This window comes from Equus caballus, chromosome 20 (genome assembly GCF_041296265.1).
Source record: "Equus caballus isolate H_3958 breed thoroughbred chromosome 20, TB-T2T, whole genome shotgun sequence".
In the NCBI taxonomy this organism is placed as follows: domain Eukaryota; kingdom Metazoa; phylum Chordata; class Mammalia; order Perissodactyla; family Equidae; genus Equus; species Equus caballus.
In genome coordinates this window covers 20,451,460-20,475,293 of record NC_091703.1, presented here as the reverse complement: position 1 = coordinate 20,475,293, position 23,834 = coordinate 20,451,460, and the positions used below count along the sequence as shown (strand labels likewise).

At 44.8% G+C, this 23,834-nt stretch overlaps 1 protein-coding gene across 3 annotated transcripts in view; it reads right to left on the bottom strand.

Annotated features, from left to right (window-relative positions):
- The window catches only part of E2F3 (E2F transcription factor 3), a 74,309-nt gene extending 63,414 nt beyond the window's left edge, over positions 1–10,895 (bottom strand). Inside the window, exon 1 of one of the 3 annotated variants that reach the window (XM_023624509.2) lies at positions 10,392–10,895. In XM_023624509.2, coding sequence (XP_023480277.1) covers positions 10,392–10,787 — 396 coding nt within the window. In that variant the 5' untranslated portion in view covers positions 10,788–10,895. Of the gene's footprint in view, positions 1–9,171; positions 9,510–10,391 lie in introns of those variants that run through there. The other 2 variants (XM_023624507.2, XM_070244141.1) reach the window with 2 other exon arrangements.
- Positions 10,896–23,834: the final 12,939 nt, after the last annotated feature.

Sequence of the window (23,834 nt, the reverse complement as noted above, 5' to 3'; positions counted from 1 at the left end):
CCTGCTTCCAGACTCATTACCTCTATAGCATCCATACTCTAAATGGTATGTCCTAATTCTCTTCCCAGAGAAATTTCTGGCTTTTTGTCCACTTGGTAACCTGTTCCAGGCAGGCCCAGATCCAACAGAATGAAAAGGCTTCCTATATAAGTCAGGTAAACCCCTCAAGGGCAGGGTGTCCAGCGTGTCGCCCTGGTTCCCAGTCAGTGTTGGTGTCTGGCATACACCAACAGTGCTCACTTGAATCTCCTGAGCTAAGATGCTCAACCCCTCAGGAATCCCTTCTTGTTTCACCTCCTTGGGGTCTTGGGTAACCCATCTTTGGATGGTTTGCCTTGACATTGACCTGGAAATCCAGGGTGGGCATGGGGTACCAATGCACCTGGCCAGGCCCCTGGGGTCGGCAGGGCTGCACTCTACAACTGAGGAAGGAGTTGAGATATACAAAATGTGCACTGATTGCGCAGTCAGCTCCTGCATCACCTGGTCATCCCAGCTTTAAGAACCTTTGCTTGTGCTCAACTACCTACAGCAGTGTTTCCCAAATGTTCCAGAAGATCAGAATCTCTTGGTGCTTCTGATTGAGGTGAGTAGAGGTGGAGCCTGGAATCTCCATCAGGAACAAGTGCTACAGGCAATTCTGAGTATCAGGTAAGCCTGGAAAAAGACTGCATTATTTCTTTTTGACAGGTACCTTGGGTTCCTACTATGTAATTAATACAATGTCAGAGATCATAGAGGATAAACACTGGGAATAAGCTGAGACTTTGGAGCCAGGCTCCTTGGGTTCAGCTTCGGTTGCCCCACTCATCAGTGGAGCCCTGAGCCAGCCTCTTAACCCCTCACTGTCTGTTTATTCCTGTGCAGAACAAGCAGGATAATAATGCCCACTTCATAGTTGTTATGTGCATAATGTGCTAATGCGTGTAAAGCACTTAGTTTAGTGTCCTCCATACCCGCAGGCACTTGATAAACATTAGCTATTATTATCCCATAGACCAGAGAGACTGCTGAGTGGCAGCCCTTAAGCCAAATCTGGTCTAGAGACCTATTTTGTTTGGCTTACACATTTTCCTTTTTTATGGAGCCAACATTTTAACTGGTAGATTTCTGGCATTTTAAGAAGGTTGAAGACCTGGCAACAAACGGGGCCTGCCTTACCTCTGGCAGCCATTGCCTGGAGTAGGGTCCCATGGCCCCGTTTTGATGGGCATTTCTTCTTTGTTTAAATACAACCCCCCTCTACTTATTCCGCCCTGCCCCCCCATTAACTCCCTAACAGGCCCTGGTAGGAAGGCAGTCTCTATTCTAGACCAATTCTATCAACATACCCAATGTTAGGTCCTATTATTCCCCCATACTGATTCCAGTCCAACTGGTCTCTTCTTACGCTAACCCACTTTCTGCCTCCCTACATTTGCCTTATATTTCCCCAGCCATGAACAATCTCCATCTTTTCCTCTCTACCTAGCTCAGTGGTTCCAATTGAGAGTGCACACTAAAATAAAGTGGGACACTTAAAAAAATAACCATGTCTGGATCCCACCCCCAGAGACTCTAATTAGTCTGGATGAGGCCCAGGTATTGGTATTCTTTGAAAGCACCCAGATGATTCAAGTGAGCACCCTAATGTGCTCTAAGATTGATGATCACGGGAGCCATGGCCTCCCCATTCTCATGGCCCAGCTGGCACTTCCTGTCGATACTGTATAGTTGAGGACTAGGTGAGTCTTGTTTTCCTCCTGACTCCTGTTGAGTCTTGCTTGCAAATCAACTTGTGTTTAAAGCCTGTCTCCCTAAACAGACTGTAAACTCAAGAGTGGGCGGATCATACCTCATACTTCTTTTGCATCCCCAACAGGACGAGTGGGGTGCCAAGCACACTGTAGGTGCCTAATGAAAACGCCTCTTCTCAAATATTTGAGAGTCTACAATGTAGAAGGCATTGCAGGGACTCCACGATGAAAAACCACAGACTGACTTCTCAAGGCTTGCATGTTTGGAGGAGTAAGTCAAGAACACCAGGAGACTGAGATGTGCTACAGGAAAGAAGCAGTAACTTGAGGGAAGGGAGAGGTCCAAGCCCCTGGGGAATCAGAGACGGCTCTGCGGGTTTCCCTGATGGACCAGTGGGCAGGATGGCAGCAAGAGGAGCCAGGTAGACTGGGAGGAGAAAGAACTCACAAGCAAATAAATGCACTAGAGGGGAACCTGCAGCCACTTTCAACACCGCACCACGCCAGCATCCTAGCATCCGAGGAATGGGAAGCAAAACGGGAAAGGTGAGATTTCACCATACCTCAAACACTAGAGAACAGGCTGTAATTAATTTGATAAGTCACAGAAGCAGCCAATGAAGGCTGCAGTTCTGGCATCCCTCTACAAGCCAGGCAGAGGGAGAGGTGAGGGGTAGGGGAGGAAGAGACATAACACAAAAAACGAGGGGTGAGAAGGAGATGAGAAGGGGAGAGGAAGGCCCAGAGGCAGCTCCTCACCCCAACCCCACCCTGGCTGGGGCCTCCAAGTCTGCCAGGGCACAGGGCACTCAGACAACTCTGGCTTCTGCCATTCAGTCTTAAGCCATCGTTTACTGGACAGAAATGAAATCAAGTTAAAAGTGCATTTCAGGGGCTGGCCCAGAGGCACAGCGGTTAAGTGCGCACGTTCTGCTTCAGGGCCCAGGGTTCCCCCATTGGGATCCCGGGTATGCACATGGCACCGCTTGGCAAGCCATGCGGTGGGAGGTGTCCCATATATAAAGTAGAGGAAGATGGGTACAGATGTTAGCTCAGGGCCAGTCTTCCTCAGCAAAAAGAGGGGGATTGGCAGCAGTTAGCTCAGGGCTAATCTTCCTCAGGAAAAAAAAAGTGCAGTTCATGTTAACAGTGCAACTTTATTAACACATTTAATCACAGAAATGAAGATTTTAGGCATGACACTATTACTACTGATAGTACTATTGTAAGAAGCAGCTTATTCCTCTGTTCCTTCTCCCAAGTCGACGGACAGCTTAAAAAGAGAAACAAAGATCTGAAGGACCACGTTAGGAGAAAACTGCTATATGGTTCCCTCCTCCTCCCCATCACCACCATTTTTAGAGAGGTGTAATTGGGTTTAAACGAACACTAGGGCTCATTCAGAAAAGAAGCCACAAAAGGACAGCCCAAGAGACAGCCAAGGACAGGAAGGGCAACTCCTCCATGTATCTATTGAACACTCACATAATCCTTTCCACATGCCAGACACTGGTCTAAGCACTTTACAAGTCTGAATTCATTTAATCTTCCTAACCCCACAAGGTAGGTACTATTATTTCCCCAGTGTACAGATGCAGAGGTTAAGTGATTTGCCCAAAGTTACACCACTAGTAAGTGAGCCAGAATAGGAACCCAGGCACTCGGGCTCCATCATCTGACTCTCACACTCGCCTGCCCAACATTTCGCCTTTTAGGTGGAGGGTGCGGGTTATATACACACAAGTCTTTTCCTCTCCCAAGGGCTGCCAGACACAGAAAGGCTCAGAAAGGATGGTGTGGGGTCACAGGGCTGCTGCTCTGGTTATTTATTTCTGGAGCTCTAAGCATCAGAAACGGAAAAGGGCAAAGAAGGGGTGAAATCTATAAGCTCTGAGTTCACTTTCCGTGACCCCCCACGTCGAGAGCCACAACATGAGAAGCCCTTCTCAGCAGTCAGTCAAGAACATGCTGGAGATGCCAAAAAGGTAGCCAGGCATGAGCTGGCCGGGAGGACCAAGGGCATTTAGCTCCTCCACTCCCTGAAAGATGGACTCCATCCACCAAAAGACCTTCCAGGGTAAATCTGCTCGACTGGTAACTACAACTCTCCCCATCAATTGCTACTTACTGTTCACTGGCTGTAAGACCGGGTCCCTACGCACGGCACCTTTCTGGTTTGTGGATTACGGACAAGCCATATATCCCTGGCCCTAACAAGTCGGTGAACTACAGCCACATTGGATTATGTTTCACTTTTAGGCTTCAGGGCTTGAAGTGATTCTATTTTTAAGCTTCCTCAGTTCCACACGTAAAAGAGGACATTTTAAGGAAATTAGTTCTGGCTTTTAGGGGATGGTGACTTCCTCTGAAAGAGTTAACTGATCAGCCACTTTATTAAACCAGAAATGTTCCTGGAGGAAGAGCATCTAACGTTACTGGGCAAGGGCCTGGGGACCTCTGAAAATGACAACTGTCACTTAGGATGTGGATGGCCCAGGACAAAACCTCCAATGCTAGAGCTACACTGGCCCCTCTCCTGAAGAAAGTTTCAAAAGTCCTTTTAGGTTCTATTCTCCCAAGTACGTCTGTTTCACTTTTTGAGCACCAGAAATGTCACATCCACAGAAAACAGATTTGCAAATAACAAATAAAGCTGTAAAAAATTACTATCATGTTTTCCTTAGAGTTGACGATTCCTTCCATTTTTGAAAATTCCCTTTCCTTTACATCTAAGGGAGCTTCACTGTATTTTGTATCTTTGACAATGAGTTGTTACTGGAAAGCCACTATTCACAGGACACTTCTGTATGTGTACATTTTTATAAAATGTAACTACTCCTGAAGGCAATCTAAAACGTATTCTACACATCCCAATTTTCCCACATAGGGCACATGAGACACAGTTAACTTTCTCTTAGGGAATGAGACTTCTAAGAATTAGTCTCCAGTTCCAGTTCTAGCTTTGCCACTAGGCAGCTTGTGACCTTGGGCAAGTAGCTTAACTGCATTGGGTCTTAATTTCCTCACCTGCAAAATGGAGAGGATGGGGTCAGATGATGCCTCTGTTCTTTACAGCTCTCAACTGTTAGAATTCGAAGACCATTGGAATTATCAATTATGGCCTATGTTAACCTAACGTATTGTTCTTAGGGACTGTCAAGTTATAAGAAGGTTGCCTGGACACTACAAATGGCCCCAGTTGGGCTACAGTAATAAAAAGCAGACTAAAGTCAATTACTTTTCTTTTTATCCCTTCCCTGTTCCATCAGCTGTCAATTCCTACTGCTATCAACCTCCTGCTGACCTAAATTCCTGCCTTAGTTTACAAGCTAAACAGTGGCCTGCTTTACTCAGGTTCTCCAGCACAGCAAAATGCATGTGCTTTGTGATACAATCCGGCAACCAGTGGGCTTTCTCTCTTCTCCAAGTTATATTTCAGATGACGGTGGTGGCCATGGCTACAAGGCTGACCTCTAGTTAAGGTTGGGGGGCGGGGGGAGACTGACAATGCATTCTTGTAACTTATCCCTTCTTTCTCATTCTAAGAACACATCACTTTTGGAGGGTAGTGTTTGAAGCCAAAGTGAGAACAGAAAACAAACTAATTTCCTTCCTATTGAAGCAAAGCTCTGGCCATTATCCCCCTACTTAACCCCACCCTACCCACCAATTTTCCTGCCTCCATCTTAGTTGCTGCTTTTTTGTACCTTCTGTTGTATAATTTTTCTTTGTGTAAGATACATTTTCCAAGTCACTCTTTGAAGCCAAGAGAGGATCAGAGGAGGAGGAAGGAGATACCATTAGTGGTTTCCTATATTTACTGCTTTCCCAGTTATCTTCCTTTCTTAGTTCCATGAAAAATGATTAGTAGAAAAAATGCTTTTTAGTAATTGTAAATACAGTCCCCGCAACACTATTTTTAAGCTGCTAACAAGCATGAAAATATGCATTAGACCACATGCTTAGTACCTCAAAGAATTCAGGGAAGTTCCTCTCTTTAAAAACCAAAATGAAACAGAGAATCTGATAAGAATTGAAACCTACCTTCTTTGCTGTGCACTATTTGGGGTGGTTTCATGGGAATGTATGAGGGACTTGATTTGATGAGCATAGGCAACTGATTTTCACTCATCCTAGTCTCAAATGTTAGTAGAAAGCAGGTGGTTATAAAGGGATGGGAGTTGGTTGGCCTGGGAAAGCGGAGATACAAATGGAATATTTGGAAATCACATTAAGTTAGAAAACCGGCCAGAAAATTCACTATGAATACTTGCAGCTTTGCCAAATGGGTCTAAGTCCTTTGGAAAGGTGTTAAAGGTGGGGATGGTGTATCTTTGGAGATGGCAATAAAGACAGTTAAAAGACAACTACTGCATTATATTTCTGGGAAATGAGAATAAAAGCAACTTTTTCCCACAGTCTTTCAATCTGCAGGTGCTGTTATGTATTCATGTCTAAGCTTAGAATGTTATTTTCTGTGTTCAAGTTAGCTTTACACAGCACAACATTAATCTGGGAATCTACTCTTCCAAGTATTGCACAAGGTGACGATTTATAGAAAAACAAAAAAATCCTTCCCTGTTCGCAAGCTTGGGTTCCTTCACTCACAGTGCCACATTTAAGGGTGCTTTGTTTCAGACGATGACTGGAGTGGCACCCTTGGTACTGATTATAGTGGAGCTATTTGTACTGCCCGAGTCTGGGCACAGCATTATATTAAAACTTCCATTTTGGGGTATGTAGTAGCTAAAAATTCTCCTCTAACTTAAACTTGGCATCAACCATATATCCCAGCAAAAGCAAGATTATTGAGTACAGAACCACAAGAACCCAGTATTTTTCTTCTTTCATACTTGTACAAGAAAAAAGAGACCCAGCTACAGCACCTATGGTTCCTCTATTCTTACAGGGAAATTTCAAGCATTGCGGGTTCTTTCCCAAAGTATAATCAGCGTGTTGCTACGACTGGATTAAATTAAATCAGATGTGACAGGCCATTGTCTCCTGCATTAATAGATCCCAAATTTTCTAGAAGCAGAATGAAATAATTTCAGCTTCTTTATAGAAGAGGCAGAAAATGATGAAGCTCATTCTGTTCCAGAAAATAGCACTTTGGACTCTGTTTCTCTAGAGCGCTTCCATTTCCAACAGTTCACTATCTAAAATTGAATTTATCTAGCACATGTCTCTGACTTGGGGACAACTGAAAGTTCAGTCGTACAAAAGCCACTAAGCATGGACTGCACTTATGGCAGGTCCATGAAGTCACGGGAGGAGGGGAACTCAGGCAAAAAAAAGTGAGGATCAGTTGATCTAAATTTGTCACCACCCAAGGCACAAGCTCACGTGTGGACAGTTCAACACCACCATATCTACATAGGCCTGTCATACTGACATGCCCCTATTTTACCCACTGCTTTACAGATTTAAAAGCCCAAACTAATTAGGTATAAAGAATTAATTACCTATCACTTTAGAAAACTTTTAACCATTTTACTCATATATGTAAACAAAGGGACAGTGTACATGTGACCTTACACTATTTCTCCAAGTTATTAAAAAACAGCATTTCTGAATATTAATTTTATTGGGCATCTACTATTTGTCAGGCACTGTGCTAAGTCTTTTACATGCATTATCATATTTAACACTTAAAAAGAACCTTAGAGTTAGTATTGTTAGTGTACCTAGGTTACACAAAAGGAAACTGTATTTTGAGAGATTATTTCCCTAAGATTATACAATTTGCATATGACATGCATATGTAATACAGCTAGTAAGGTTGCACTCATGTATCTTTTTTCCCATTAGCAAAAGCTGAAGAATTTGCTTCTGGTTAAGTTCTTAGATACTCTTAAGCCAGAACATGGAATTAGAACCAGGTGGGTCTGTAACTCTGGCCACCTGAACAAGAGTTCGCACCTCTTCTTGGATGCAAAGTGTTTAAATGGTCTCTTTGTTCTGCCAATCACTTAGATTCCCCATCCTGTCTTTCCTGCTTAGGGAATGAATATCAACAAAATTTCAAGACTTTAATAGAAGTCTAATACAATTTTGGTAAGAAAAAATAAACTTTATATTCAGTGCTCATGTCTTTGGAATAATCATCTCATCGCGAGGATAAAGTTTTGAAATAACTTGGAAGGTGGTGAGGGCAATTTTTAATACTTTAAATACTTAAATACAATGAACTGCATATAAGTTTGGCTAGCCTGTTTTGAAGACCTGGCCCAACAAGCAGGCTAAGATAAAAAAAAAAAAAGTAATCTGGTAGTCCCACATCTTTCCATTATCAAAATGACCCTCCCATAAATCTGAATCCAATCCAACAAGTTATGTCAATAGCTGGTTGTTTCATATTAGGTTTATAAGATAGTAACAGAACTGTGTAGGGGGCAAATATGCTTAAAATATGTGCAAGCATGTTTCGGTCAAGTCAGTAACAGTATTTAATGCTAATAAAAGCATGGAACATTGTTATGCCTGAGACTCCAGCACACTGCATACTGTATGTGTAGGCAGGTACTGTACTCTTTCCCCCCTGCTGGCAGACCCTAGTCACTAAAATACGAAGAGCTCCTTGGACGGAGACTCTATCACACATTCCCAGCAAGTATCGCCGGGGCGAGAATGCAGTTAAGATCCAACCCAGGGAGAAATTGGGAAGAGTTAAGGAAATGAAAATTTTCATTTTCCAAAACCCATCTTCTCATTTCCCAAAGTGCTGGCTATGTGCTGACTTCCTTAAAGACCCTGCAAAATCTTCATTCTCCGAAAAATGAGCCCATTTGGAGCTGAGACAAGGTGAGGTCAACGATCGGTATTCTGAGTCTGGTTCGTTTCTAGCCTCGTGGGGGCCAAGCCTCACCACGAGGGTGAAGACAGGAGGCATGGAGGAAGGGATTGAAGGAGAGAAAGGGAGAAAGAGGGAAGACCTCCGGGCCACACTTCTTTCCAGTGTCAACAAAAAGAGAAGCCGAATACTGACCTAAATCATCTCTCAAAGGCGCTTTATAAATTACAGGGACAAAGGGAGCGGGTGGCCTGGGAATCTTACAGACACCCTACCCTCTGACCCGCCCCCCTCCCCCTCCAGCACAAGGGAAGGAAGACAGAAAACAGAGCTCAACTCGGCCATTGGCGAGAAGCCCCCCTCTGGTTTTCGATCGCCCATCCATCGGCCCCCTAGGAAAAAATACACGTAAACACCATGCCCACCCCCTGGGGCGGACACTCCCGCCCCGAGGTTCCTAGAACCGGAGGCCGGGGCATTTACTTAGTTAGATTTTTCTTGCTTACTCATTTCCCTCAAGCACCCAACCCCCCGTTCCCACTCCAAAACCCCGCTCAACCGCCTACCCTCACGGCTTCAGCCCCCAACAGAATCCGGTGCCCCCGCGGCGGCGGCGGCCCCCGAGCCGTCCCGGTCACTAACCTGCTGCTGTAAGGGCATTTCCGAAACCAGCCTGGCTCCGGGGGGGAGGTGGGGGGGCCGGCTGGAGAGGGGGCCCGGAGGGCCGAACAGACCGGCGGCGCCGGGCGAGGGCGGGCGCCCGTGGGGGGGGGGAGGGTTAGGGAGAGGAGAGGGAGGGTGGCCGTGCCGGGGGCGGGTGCGAGGGCGCCGGGACGGTCCCAGGCCAGGGAGCCGGCGAGCAGGAGGAAGTGGGTGCCCCCCTCTCCCCCTCCAGCGCCCCCTCCCGCCGCCGCCTCCTCCCCAGTCACAGGCGCGTCCTCCGCGCACGTGTGCGAAACGTCACCGGCGGGTCCCGGGGAGAGGGACAGACCCAGGCGGCGGGACGGGATCACGGCTGCCCCCGCCCTCCGTCGCCGGGGGGCGGGGAGGGGGACAGGGCGGGGAAGGAAGGGGCAAGGGGAGAGGCGGGTCAAGGGCAGGCCCGGGGCCCGGCGAGGCAGGCCCGGGCGCTCGGGCCACGCGGGCGCCGCCGCTGCCACCGCTAGGATGCGCCCAGGCCGGGGCGCCAGTCCGCTAGCCCCTCACCCCCAGACAGCCCACGCCCCAGCCCACACCCGGCTTCCAGCCCCACCTCCCCGCAACACACACCCTCCTCCGCCTCCCCCAGCCCCTTTGTTGCCGGGAGTTACAGATCCCAAAATGTGTCAAGCGCAGTCAGGCAGAGCCCCTGCGCTCCGAGCACGCCTTAGGGACCCCCGGCTGCCAACGGGCCTTCGAGGCTGGCGGGGGGCGATCACCCCAACAGTCCCCCAATTTCCACCCCCCAGAGTCCCCCACTCCCCAGTTCACTACTCCCTCCCCCACCCCCTTCTCCATCCGGGGCGTGACCCCTTCCTACGCCCGAGAAAGAGGAAGCTTCGAGTTGGAGGGGAGGGGAGAGTGGGGGTAGGGAAAAGTGCAGGAAAAGAAGGGGGGGCCGCGAAAAGTTTCGGAGTGTTTGATGTGGTTCGCGCCAAGGCAATCCCGGCTGCCCCGCGCGCCTTGCGGAGCCCCCCGACCCTCTGGGCGCTGGGGGGAGCACACAAGTCTAACAATAAACCCTTGTTGGAGGGGCAGCCGCCGAGGCCCACGATGCTCGGCCTCGCGCTCTCCCGGGGCAGCCCGCAGCGCGCCCACCACCCCGCGCAGTGCGAGCCCACCTCCCGCCTGGGCTGGGGACGGTGGGAACGGGAGGGCATTACCGGAGGGCCGCCGCCGCCGCCGCTGCCGCCGCGTCCCAGCGCTGGTGGCTGCTGCAGCAGCCCGGCTCTGCTGGAGGGTCCGTGCGGCGTGGTGTAGAGGAGGCTGCCGGCGGTCTGCTCCGCGCCGGGGGCACTGGGGAGGAGGGGGCCGGCGGCGACGGCGCCGCTTTGGAGGGAGGAGGAACAGGAGGTGGTGGAAGTGTTCGTGGTGAGGATCTGGATGTATGCGCCCGGGGTGGCAGCAGCGGCGGCGGCGGCGGCGGGGAAGCCAGGGCTGGCTAGCAGTGCCCTTTTGTCCATGGAGGCTGCAGCGGCGGCGGCGACGACAGCCGCCCCCTCCCCACCCCCGGCGGTCACCAGGTACTGCTCCAGGGCGGGCTGGATCCCCTTTCTCATCTCTCGCTCCTGCTCTTTTTATTGCTATGGTATATTAATGTATTGTTTTCAATTTCTTTATTATTTGCAGTCGGAGTTTCCAAGTCTCTCCGCCTTCTCTCCTCCCCGCCCGGCGCTTCCGAGCCCCTTCTCTCTCTTTTCTTTTTATTTTTCCGCACCGCACGGGCCCCGGGGGCCAAAAATAATCGGGGCTCTGGAGAGAGGAGGGTCCCGGCCGCACGGATATCGGGCCCCGAGGGGGGATGGAGGCGTCGGGGGCGGCCGATGCAACGGATTGCGAGGCGGCGGCGGCAGCCCGAGTGCTGCGGCCGGCAGCTGAAAAATGGCTCCAGGAAGCTGCTGCTGACAATGAATGAAGGGATACGGTTTACGCGCCAAGGTCCTCCCGCGAAACTCAGATTTCCCGCCGGCTTTTCAAACCATATTTGCATATCCCCGCCCCTCAACCCGCCGAGGACCGTTCCCACAGCCCATTGGGTCTCTATCTTCTTACTTCAGTCCCAATCGGGGAGCAGGGCCGCAACTTGCTGGTTGCCATTGGCTGCCGTGCATCATGGTTACTGGGGCGACAGGGGCCCTATTTGCATAGGCCGCCTTGATTGGCTGGGAGAGACCAGAGGTTTTAGGAGGTGGGGCAAAGCCTTTCCTTCTTCCCACGGAAGACCACGCCTAACCCAGGCTCCGCCCCCGTCCCCGCCCGCCCTCCCGGCAGACTCTGCTGACCTGGGCAGGGACTCCGCTCCCCGCAGACTCAGTGTCGGTCTAGTCTACAGCGCAAGTTTCGCTTTGGGAAACTGTCAAGGTGACCAAGGGGACACTTTGGGGAAATCTCTTTCCTTTGATCAGTCAGTGTAATAGATGAACAGTGGGAGATTCTCCCGAACATGTGCCAAAGGCGAGTTGGACCATGCGGACGATGCCTGGCAGGTGGAAGCTGAGCCCTTTAAATCGTGGGTTTCTCCTTCCTGAAATCCAACCAATGCCGCGGCGAGAGCTGATCCCGAGGCCGAGGCTGATAGACAGAAGCATGTGGGCAGACAGAATCGTGGGGGCAGAAGGTTTGACTGACGTGATTGCGGGCACCATTTAGTTAACATTACAGATCATTCTTGGTAGCTTTATTATTAGTCTGGATTGGATTTAAGTAAAAATTAACTCTGAATGTTTTGCGGAGTGAAATCTTACCACGAGTATTGGTTCGAGTCCAGCAGACACCCCCCACTGGCCCAGAAGGACCCAGTGCAGTTAATCAGGACTAACCCAGGACTGATCTGCGTGTTTCTAATCCGCCAAACAGTAATCCGAAGAAGTACACGCTTCCGACGATGACGTCTTGCTCCCGAAGAACGCTGCACGCCCGGGCACCAGCGCTTTACAGTCTCGCTTTCCTAGCAAATTCTCTGAATAAAAGCAAACAGGACGACCCGAACCTATTCCAAAATATTTTAAAAGAATCTTTTTAGTAGAGAAGTATTAAATTATTGTCAAATTGACTCCTGTATTGGTGCAGGTATTCACGGGTCTTAAAATTGAAGATTGCTCCTGTGAGAGCAGGAAAAGGGACCCCTGCAGGAATGTGAAGAAAGGCATTCCTGTCAGGTCATCATTTACAGTTCGAGTCACTGAGAATTGTACAAAATAGCTACTAAGCTGGTGCTCCCTGGATGATGAGGCTTGCAATACCTCAAGCCCTTTCCCAAGACTTTATTATTATCATTATTAATAATAATAATTTCCCAAAACTCATATACTCAGTCTTATGAATGACCTGAAAAGATATGTCATTTCAGACTAGGACTCCATAATACTTCAATCCTGTTAGCGTGTCTGAAACAGGATGAGCTAAAAGTACTGTTAAACCCTGCACCAGGCTCAGGAATATTTTGGTCTTGCATTCAAGATAGTTGACAATCCATGGCCTAGTACCCAAACATTTATTAATGCTCTATCATAGAACTGTCAATATCTTTAGGGCAGATTACTCAAAGGGATCAATTCCTGGTTGGACCAGAGGTGTAATGTATTAGCAATTTCCTTGATCTTGTACCATCAATGTTGCTTTCCACTGTGGGTCACTATGGGAGGAAACTAGTATTGTAACTACTTGGATGTTAGCACCTGTAGAACATCACTGGTGGCATACATTTGTGGTGATAGTGAGGGTTGTGGAGGAGGGGTGCTATACCATACACAGTATCTTAAGATTAGACCTGCATTTTAAGATTAGAGACAAGCCTAGGACTTGGGACTGTGTACAGAATCCCCCATGGAGCTCCCCACAAATGGTTACAGTAAGATGAATATGTCACAGCCACAATGGAACAAGTGTTCACAATCCAGATCCACATCTGTGATTCTGGTTTAGAAAGCTTTGAAATATTTCTCATTCTGCCTTAGCTAAGTTATATTTTTTAATGTAGGGTATTTGGTAGAGAAACAGGTGTTTTGACCTTTTATGTCTAGTGAACTCTAGAATGAAGATGTGGAAGGAAGAGTTTAAAGAGAAAAGAGGAGCTGTTGGAAGATAGAATGCTATAATTTGAGATAGGCTGTTAATTTGTGGAGAGGTAGCATGTTTTAGTAGAAAGATAATAGGCTTTGGAACCGGAGTAATCTAGGTGTAAATTCTGGCTCTGCCACTTACTAGTTATGTAACTTTAACCTTTAAAAGCCTATTTTCTCATATGTTAAATGGGAACCCGTATTGCAACAGCCATATTGAAAAGTTATGTGAAAAGAGGCAATAATAAATGTAAAATCCCAGGCATATAGCAGGGGCTCAATAAGTGGTAGCTATTTATGATTCCACTTATTTGTGTGATTGTGCTTTGTAGCTCTTTGTAGTCCAGTCTGACTTCTAGCCTCTAATCTTCCTACTGTCCTTGGATATCCACTTGCTGTGGCAGCTTAGCTTTGTCTCAGAGTAGGAGCACAGTCATGTCCTGGTTAGTACAGATTATAGAATCCTGACTCAGAAGTTCAGGATAATAAAGTCAGCTCTGCTACTCTTCCTACTCCGACCTGCTCATCTGTCAGTGGCCAGCTTCTGGCTGGTTCCTAAATCTGAGCCCTCCTGACCTTCCCTTGAAGATTAGACTGCTCTAGCACTAGAGCCAGAATGCTTTTCCCAATCACCACTCCCCTTTCCCTTGCTCTGACAGTGGACCAAGGCAACCATTGCCCCAGAATTGGCCTGTGTAGTTGGTTGAACGATGGCTCCCCCAAAATACGTCTAAGTCTTAATCTCCAGAACCTGAGATTGTAACCTTATTTGGAAATAAGGTTTTCCTTATCAATATAAGGAATATAATATAATATAATATAAGGAATATAATATACGGTCCTTGTAGAGGTAATTAAGTTCAGAATCTCAAGATAAAATCATTCTGGGTGGGCCCTAAATCCAATGACAAGTGTCCTTTCAAGAGACAACCAGAAGAGAGACACACAGCAAGGAAAAGAAGGCCGGGTGAAGACAGAGACAGAGGTTGTAAAGAACAGCCACAAGTCAAGGAATGCCAACAGCCACCAGATGCTGGAAGGGGCAAGAACAGAATCTCCCCTAGAGCCTCTGGAGGGAGAGGAGCCCTGTCAACAGCTTGATTTTGGACATCTGGTCTCTAGACCTGTGATAGAATAAATTTCTGTTGTTTTTCACTTACCCAGTTTGTCATAATTTATTACGGCAGCCCTAGGAAACTAATACAGTCTGTTAGCCTGCCTACCTGAACCTTCAAGCCTCTTAGCTGCTATTCACTTTGTTTTGTATTGCTGCCAAGATACCATTCCTGGCTGGACACCAATGATACTAATTGCCAGCCTGGGCTATAGCCTCTGTTGAAGATTTTTCAAAGTATGACTTGCTGACTACCCAGTGCAGACTCACCTAAGGAGCTTGTCAATACAGAGATTCCTGAGCTCTACCCCAATCTAATGAATCAGAATCCTTTGAGGCAGGGCCCGAGAATCTCATTTAACAAGTCCCTCCAGGTAATTCCTTTAAACACTACAGATTGAGGGCCAGAGTCAGCTGTATGACTTTGGACTTCTTCCCACTATTTCCCATTGCTACAGCCACAATTGCCACTCCTGTGCCTAGTCATCCTGATGGATATTTCTGATTTCCTTCCTGCCCCTTCTCATCCTGCCAGCTAACATAACAAGCTCTAACACACACACACATATACATACGTACAGTACGTACATACCATATGTATATAAAGTTTGAGCTTACAATCTTCTCTAAAAGTCTTCATTTTCAATTTTGAAATAGTTTTGCCAACATCTGTGAGATCGATATAACTAACTCCCAAGAAACAATACTATTAAACAGTTTTGTGGGAATTCAATATTAAATCTTCAGATGGAAAAATTCTAGGTTTAGGAGATTAAGGAAACCGCTCATAAACCCAGAAAGTCCTTGGAACATCTAAAGTTTAAATTGTGCCTCTAATTTAGCTCAGCCAAATCTGGTTGCTGTGCTGGATTTAGACTATATAGTTTTAAATTTTAGGGGCTGGAGAAGACTAGTTTAAGAGTTTAAGGCTCTTATATTGCAGTTCAGTTAGTTGCCCACATAGAAATAACATTCTCTGTTTTATCTTCCTGGTTAGGAAGAAAGAGGAGCATGTCCTTAAGCCTTTACCACATCAAACACTAATAACAAAATTTCTAGGTGCTTATCCTAGAAAGTGGACCATTATAGTTATAATAGATAGTGGTTTAGATACCAGCGTAGTGTTTCTTGTCTTCAGTTCTTTGACCAGGAAGACACTGTTTGGATAGAGCTTCTGTTATATTAAAATACATCTAGGACAGACTTCCGGCAGAGAGCATTGCTCTCAGTCAGATCTACTGAGTCTGAATCTCTGGTTGGGGTTTAGGAATCTGCAATATAAGCAGGATAATTGTGTTGCAGGTGGTCCACAGAACACACTTTGAGAAACATTGCCATATGGTCATCTACAATCTAGCAATCTCTGCCCTATAAATTGGCTTCTCAGGCAACTACGGCACAGGAAACTCCCTTGTATGTAGCATGCTTTGAGCAGCTAATGTTACCATTGTCAGCGGAGCTATTTATTTAGACTGTACTGTGATTGCAAATTGTCTCTTTCGCTGAAGCTCTCCCTGCTCAGTTAACAAGTAATGTGATTGAGACAAAATATACTGGATGGAAAAGAAAGGTATTATCTCAAAGGTATGTGTTTCCTTGCCTTTTTGAAACAGATTTTTATTGAAACAAAAAATACAGATACAGAAAAACAAGCAAAACAAATGTGTGGATTAATGAATTATTATAAGGTAAGCACCCTTTTAACCACTGCCCAGGTAAAGAACTAGAACTTGATCTGAACCCGTGAAGTCCCTTGCACATACCTCATCTTGATCACAACCCCTTCCCTGCCACCAAAAGTCACCATTAGCCTGATATTTTTAGTTTTCACTTCTTTGTGTTTTTTACAAGTTTTATCACCCACATAGGCATCTCCAGGAACTATACTTTAGTCTTGCCCATTTAAAAAATGTTGATATGTCTCTTAAGCCTCTTGATCTATGGTTCCTCATCCATCCTTTTATTTATCTTACAATTTTTCTTGGAGAATGTAGTGGGTTGGATGGTGGCCCCTCCAAGATATGTCTACCAGAAACTGTGAATTTGATCTTATTTAGAAAAAGGGTTTTTGCAGAATAATTAAAGTAAGGATCTCAAAATGAGATCATCCTGGATTAGGGTGAGCGCTAAATCCAGCGTCTGTTATTTTATAAGAGAAGAGGAGAAACATGGAAGAGATCATATGAAAACAGAAGCAGAGACTGTAGAGATGTGTCTACCAACCAAGAAACCCCGAGGCTTGCCTGTAGCCCCCAGAAGCTAGGAGAGAGGCATGGAAAGATTTTCCTTCAGAGCCTCCAGCAGGAACCAACCCTGCTGACATCTTGATTTCGGACTTTTGACCTCCAGAACCATGAGAGAATAAATTTCTCCTGTTTGAAGCCACAAAGTTTGTAGTCATTTATTATAGCAGCTCCAGGAAACTCATTAGAAGAACCTGGCCTTTTAACCTGACGGTGTGAATTTGGCAGATGGCACACTCATAGTGCAATCGACCATTTTCCTCTGTCCTCTGCATTTCCTGTAGATTTGCAGCCGGATCCACAGTCTTGATCGGATTTAGGTTTGATTCCTTTGGCAGATCTGAGGCATGTAATGTCCTCTCATTCTGTGAGCTTAGCAATCATTCGTGCGCCTTATTTTCTTTTTTCTTATAATAATTTTATATGATATTTATCCTCAATACTTCTCTGTTGCTCATTTGTATGTGAAATTAGTTTTCTTGGACTTTAAGAGTGAGAAGCGTTCAGATAAGCTTGCCTGTCTTCACAGAGCTGCATCTTCTGTTGTTGTCAGGAATACGGAGGCTTACTCTCTGGGATTCCCTTGTTGTGCCCACTCCACCCCCTTCTTCAGTCTGGTCTACACCTTCCCTTTCCTTCCTTTCTCTTTTCCCTGTCCTGATCAATTTTGATTCCACTCCCAGCAGTTCCTCCTTGGCGTCTTCCTGTCTGAAAAGCGAGCCCTGAGGGTCCATTTTGAGGGAGGTGGGCTGGACTGCTGCCATCCCTTCAGAGCTTCCTACCACAGTCCCTTGTTCTCACCTGCTCCTGAAAAGCAAAACCTCTCTCGATTTCAGCTGCTGTTCCCACATCAGCTCACCCGCATCCCAGTGAAGATCTTCTGGCTCTTTGGGGCTTCACTTGTTCTTAGGTCCAACAAACAGCACGCAGTTCTTTCCTTCTTCCTCATACACAGAGATTCATGGGGTTATTCTGTCACCAAGTTTTGTTGTGACTATTGCCCATGGGTTTTGGCTTTTCCTACCTAGATGTCCTTTCTGTTTCCATCTAGGGGTAAGGAGAGATTGAAGAATGATGCCACCTCGTCACCGTCTTCAGATCTACCTTTCCTTTCCTTTTAAACATTTATTTTGAACCCACTCCATTGGATTGTCATTGAAGCAATGCCTTGTAGGCAAACGTTTCCGTAAGCATTAAGGGAAAGGAAAGCTATGAACTGTTGTCTATCCAGTTTCTCAGAAAGAACTTGAAAAAGCAAACTGAAGAAGAGAAGTGGAGCCAAGATACTTAATTCACTTAGGCGGTGATTAGAATGAGATCTAGAATGGGAGGAAGCAGAGGAACATAAGCTACCTTTTCATACTTGGTAGTCTGGTTGTACCTCCTTCTTGTGGGTTTTAAATAGGGAACATTGTTGGCAGCATATTACAAATGGGCCTGTGGGTAGAAAATTACTTTTCTTTTCCACCTTGGTTTCCTTGACAGCACTCCCTCTTGTTTCCCATTCCACCCCTCTGATTTTTCTGCATCTCCTTAATGGCTTCATTTTCTTCTTTATTCTTTTAAAAATCTCTTCTGAACTTTCTCCTCTTCCTATTCTATACATTATCTCTGAACAATCTTTATTATTATTACTGTTATAGTAAAATATAGATAACATAATATTTATCTTCTTAACCACTTATAAGTGTATGATTCAGTGGCACTAAATACATTCATATTATTGTGTAACCATCCCTGCTGTCTATACCCAAAACTTCTTTATTATCCCCAGCAGAAACTCTCTACCCATTAAACAATAACTCCCCATGCCCCTCTTCTCCCAGGCCCTGGTAGTCACTATTCTAGTTTCTGTCTCTATGAATTTGACTACTCTAGCTATCTCCTATAAGTGGAATTATACAATATTTGTCCTTCTTTGTCTGGCTTATTTCACTTACCATGTTTTCAAAGTCTATCCGTACTGTAAGATATGTCAAAATTTCATTCCTTTTTAAGGCTGAATAATATTCCATTATATCTTTTTACCATGTTTTGCTTATCTGTTCATCTGTCGATGGACTCTTGGTTTGCTTGCACCCTTCGGCTATTGTGAATGATGTTGCTATGAACATTAGTATACAAATATCTGTTCAAGTACCTACTTTCAATTCTTTTGGATATATACATAGCAGTGGAATTTCTGGGTCATATGGTAGTTCTATGCTTAAGTTTGTGAGGAAATTCCTGGACAATCTTGATCTTAGCTATATCTTCAATTACAGTCTGCGTAGTGTTGTCCAGTAAAATTTTCTACAATGATGGAAATGTTCTAAGGTTCTGCACTGTCCATTGCAGTAGCCATTAGCCACACGTGGCTCAGGATCATATGAAATGTAGCTAGTGTGACCAATTAACTGAATTTTTAAGTTCTATTTAATTTTAATTAATTTAAATTCAAATTTAAACAGCCATATGTGGGCTAATGAATTGGACAGCATATATTGATAGGCTGTGACTTCTTCTAATTCTGTATTTCCAACTGGCCATTTTTCCTGAGTTTCAAATACACACTTCCACTAAGTTCCCACCACCATTTCCTTAATTCATGTGGTCCCTTATTTCTCACATGCATCGTGCCTCCAGATTTATTTCCTAATGTGGGATTGGCTTCAAACTTCAGTCAGTTCTGCTGCCAAAATGATCTCGTCTACTTTACCTCAGCCCTTTAATTGGATCTAGACTGTCTACATGGGCTATGAGGTGCAAGGAAACTTTCTAAAATGTAAGTCAAATGAACTTCGTCTCTCTGAGGTTCCCCATTACCTGCAGAGTTAAGACTAGCTTCCTTATCTTAGGCTACCAGTCCTCAGGTTCTCTCTCTAGCCTCATTTCACACTATTTTCCAGTAGGCAGCATGCACTGCAGCCATACCAACCTCCCTGGAGTTCCTCAAATGCTTTCTCCTACCTCCCTGTCTGATTTAACCGTCACTCTGCTTGAAAATGCCTACCACTCCCTGTCAAAATTATAAACTATTGCTCATCTTTTAAGACTCAGCTCAGGAAACCCCTCCTCTGTGAAGCCTCCTCAGATGACCCCCGACTCATATTATTCATTTATCCAATAAATGCTTATTGAGCATCTGCTTTGTGCCAGACCCCAACTTAGAAACTGCAGATATAAGTGAGAAACAGATAGACTTAAGGGTGTCCTCATCAAGCTTGAAGATATAGGCTAGTGAATGGAATTATGATAATAATAATAATTATTATTATTATAAGGCATAGTAAATGCTGTGATGTGGGGCAATACATGGTGCTATTAAAATACTGCAGATGGACACCTAACCCAGGCTTGGAGGAGAGTTTAAGGAGGGCTTCCTGGAGGAGAAAATAGGGAGAAGAATGAGTAGGAAGTATTTAGGTAATATATAATGGGAGCAGGGAACACGGAATGAATGGTTTGTTGGAGGAAACGAAAGTGGTTCAGCAAGGAATTGTGAAGAATCTTATAAACAATTATTAAGACATTTGGAATTTATCCTGAAGGCAATGAAAAGTCTTTGAGACAGATGTGTGACATGATAAGATTTGGTCTTAGAAGTGTTCTTCTGGCTGCAGTATGGGGAATGTATTGGAGGGGCCAGGACTTTGACAATAATCTAGATAAGGAATGGGCAAACTGTGGCCCCTGGGCCAAATCTGGCCTAGTGTCTGGTTTTGTGCAACCTGGATTCTAAGAGTGATTTTTACACTTTCTGCATTTTCGAATAGTTGAAAAAAATTAAAAGAAGAATATATCCCATGACATGTGGAAAATTAAATGAAATTCAAAGTTTGGTTTCCATTAATAAAGTTTTGTTAGTGCATGCCAAACACATTTGCTTACATATTGTCTGAGGCTACTTTTACAAGGGCAGAGTTGAATAGTTGCAGCAAAGACAGATTAACCCACAAAGCTGAAAATGTTTACTATCTGGCCCTTCCCAGAAAAAGTTTACCAACCTCTGATCTATCTGGGTGAGACATAATGTGACTCACACCAGACAAGGCAGGCAGACTTAGGGGTCTTCCTCTCCTTTTTCATAGCATGTGAGTTAAAATGATACTGTATGGATTTCTTATTGTTTTCTATCTTTCGCTCTTCCTCTAAACTGTAAACATCTTGAGAGTAGATTTTTTTTCTTTAGTCGACTTTGTCTTTTTGGTGCTTTGACATAGTACATGCTTAGTAAGTGCTTGTTGCATAAATAGATGTATGTAGATTAATATGGGTGTGATGCTCCCATGTAGATGTATGTAAAGAATCTGCTGATCTGCTTGCTGGCCCCTTTTTCCCACTGCCAGGAACCATGTGATTTAGTTGAATCTGGGCCCTTGTACCCCTACTCCAAGGGTGGGAATGTGACCCAGGCCTGGCCAGTAAGTCTTTCCTAGGTCTTAGGTTTTAATACTTGGGAGCTCAGAGGACCATCTTTCACTTCAGTTGATATTGCGTAGAGTTGACCTTACTTTCATCCTACCCAAAGCTGGTGAGGTATCCATGAGGAAAAGTGAAAGTTTTGTCCCTCTATGTACTCATGAGTCTTATTCTTGAATGACGCACACCCACAAAAAAAGAGGTAGAACTGAATGTCAAGGGTAGGCATGCGGACTAAGCCAAGCCAGTGGAACTCAACTCAGGAGTTTTTCTATATCTGCCAGAAAAGAAGAACTCTTTCTTTCTGCTATATTGGAAGCCGGGAGGATGTAAATCTAAATCATCTAGGGACTTCCATTTGGAGCGAGCCTGCTTGAGAATGAAGTCAATGCAAAGGAAAATGGAAGTGAGACAGAGAAGAGAATCCAAGTGTTAATAATATAATTTGAGCCCCTAGGTCTAGGTGTATTTGAAACTGGGCTCCTTCTGTGCTTTTTAGTTATGTGAGTTAATAAGTACCCTCTTTTTGCTTAAGATAGTAGGAATTGGGTTTCCGTTATTTCAAATGGAACAATTCATATCTAAAGCCTTTTAGCACTAAAGTGTGTTAGATGCTATCTTACTTTGGGTTCCAGAGCCTGAGTTAAGTACAGGGGTGCAGGCGGCTTATTTAGGAGAGGATATCACAAAGCATGGGTGAGGGAACTGTGAAAGTGAAGGAGAAAAAGCCAATAACAGGGGTTTGTTAATGAGCTGTTAACTGCTAAGGCAACTGGGGCTCAGTTCTGCTGGTGACCATCCAGGTAGAGTTGTCCCTCCAAAGGCAGGGAGACTGGGGCATTCATCCAACAGCTCTGGTCCCTCATTGGTTGAGAGTTAACCCTGGTGCATTAATTCCTCTATGATTTTGGGATACTAGTGCACCCAGCTAATTGTGCTTCCTCACCTTTGGAGGAAACTCCAGGCAGAAGAGTAGAGAGATGCTGGGCATGTACCTGAGGTGCAACACCATCCAGGTACATGGCGCTCTCCACCACAGCTACTCTGAAATCACAGGTGGGTGGGGAGTGAGAAGGTGGGCTACAATATATTCTATGTTAGTGGTCAGTAACCCCTTTTCATCCTGTGTGCTCTTAGGAATACCCTTGATTGGAGAAGAAGCCCTAAGAGAAACAACAGAAGAAAAGTAAAAGAAGAACAAATGGGAAAGGTGAAAGGCAAGAAGACAAAGAAAGAGGTGGAATATGAACTATGGGGGTCCTCTGGACAATTGCCTCAAATGCCATTCATTTGCATAAGTGAAATCTATGATGAATGGTAGGTACTTTGGAGGGAATATTAATATCTTTAAGACATTGGGTGTGGTCTGTTAATATCTTCATTTGTTAGTGCTTTACAGATTATAAAGCCTTAAGCTTTTTACATTAAAATATTTTAATTTAACAAGTAGTATATGAATACATTCTTGTTTAAAATTTTTTAAAAAAATATTTACCATAAACAACTAGGGTTGGTACTTTTACCCTCTGTAACACATAGGTGTTTCTAAGCTTCTGAAAAACATAGGTATTTTCACCCTCTCTAACACAGAGGGTTATAGATATCAAACACCTAGCCCAAAGTAACACACCTGCTAGATGGCAGAGTGGAATTTCTAACTTAGATATTTATACTCTTGATTCAACACTCTTTCTACAAGTCATACCACCCTAAATGGGAGCCCAGTGGCCTATAGATGACACAGCTCTGAAATGGAACATTGGTTTAAACTGAGTCCCCAGCTTCTCCGGAGAGCAAGAGCTGTCTTCCAAGTCATTCTCAAATGAAATTGCAGACCTCAAATGTTATAAGTTGAGTTGTGATTCCCCCGCAAAAAGATTTGTCAAAGTCCTAACCCCTAGTACCTTGGAATGTGACCTTATTTGGAAACTGGGGTGTTGCAGATATAATTGGTTAAGTTAAAAAAGGTCATACTGGAATAGAGTGGGCCCTTAATCCAATATGACTGGTGTCCTAAAAGATGGCCCTATGAAGACACAGAGATACAGAGAGAACGTCATGTGATGATGAAGGTAGAGATTAAAGCGTGTAGCTGCAAGCCAAGGAATGCCAAAGATTGCCAGCAAACTACCAGAAGTTAGAAGAGGCAAGGAAGGATTCCCCTCCAGGTTTCAGAGGGGGTATGTCCTGCTGACCTAATTTCAGACTTCTAGTCTCCAGAACTGTGAGACAATACATTTCTGTTATTTTAAGCCCCCAAGTTACAGCAGCCCTAGGATACTAGTGCACCAGGTAAATTCCTTTCTAATAAACTCTGCATAACAAAAGTAAATGCCTTTGCTAACAACTTATTTGCAAAAAAAATATGATCACATTCTTTTGGTCAGGATAAAGTTTTCGGCTTATATCTTAAGTTGCTCAAAACAACAAAAAACATTTATAAAAAGCCAGAAATATTACAGTTTTTTACGTCTTCCAGTTACTTAATGATGTTTTAACAGTTCGAAGAAAAATAATCTGTCCTTGGTTTAAAAGCAAATAGTCCATATTTAATCCCTAAGGTTATTTTTTTCAACATTCTATTATAACGTTTTTAAAAACTGAGGTTATTTTATTGGAACAGTATAGAGAAATAGTTAGGTGTTATGGTTGTATTAAAACCTTTCAACTTAAACCATGGCAGAAAATTCGTGAAGCATGAAGGCTACTTGAAGTACATATTAATTTTTTTCTCTCCTTGTAGAAGAGGGCTAACAAGAGGTCACTGAGGTTCCTTTTGTTGAACTG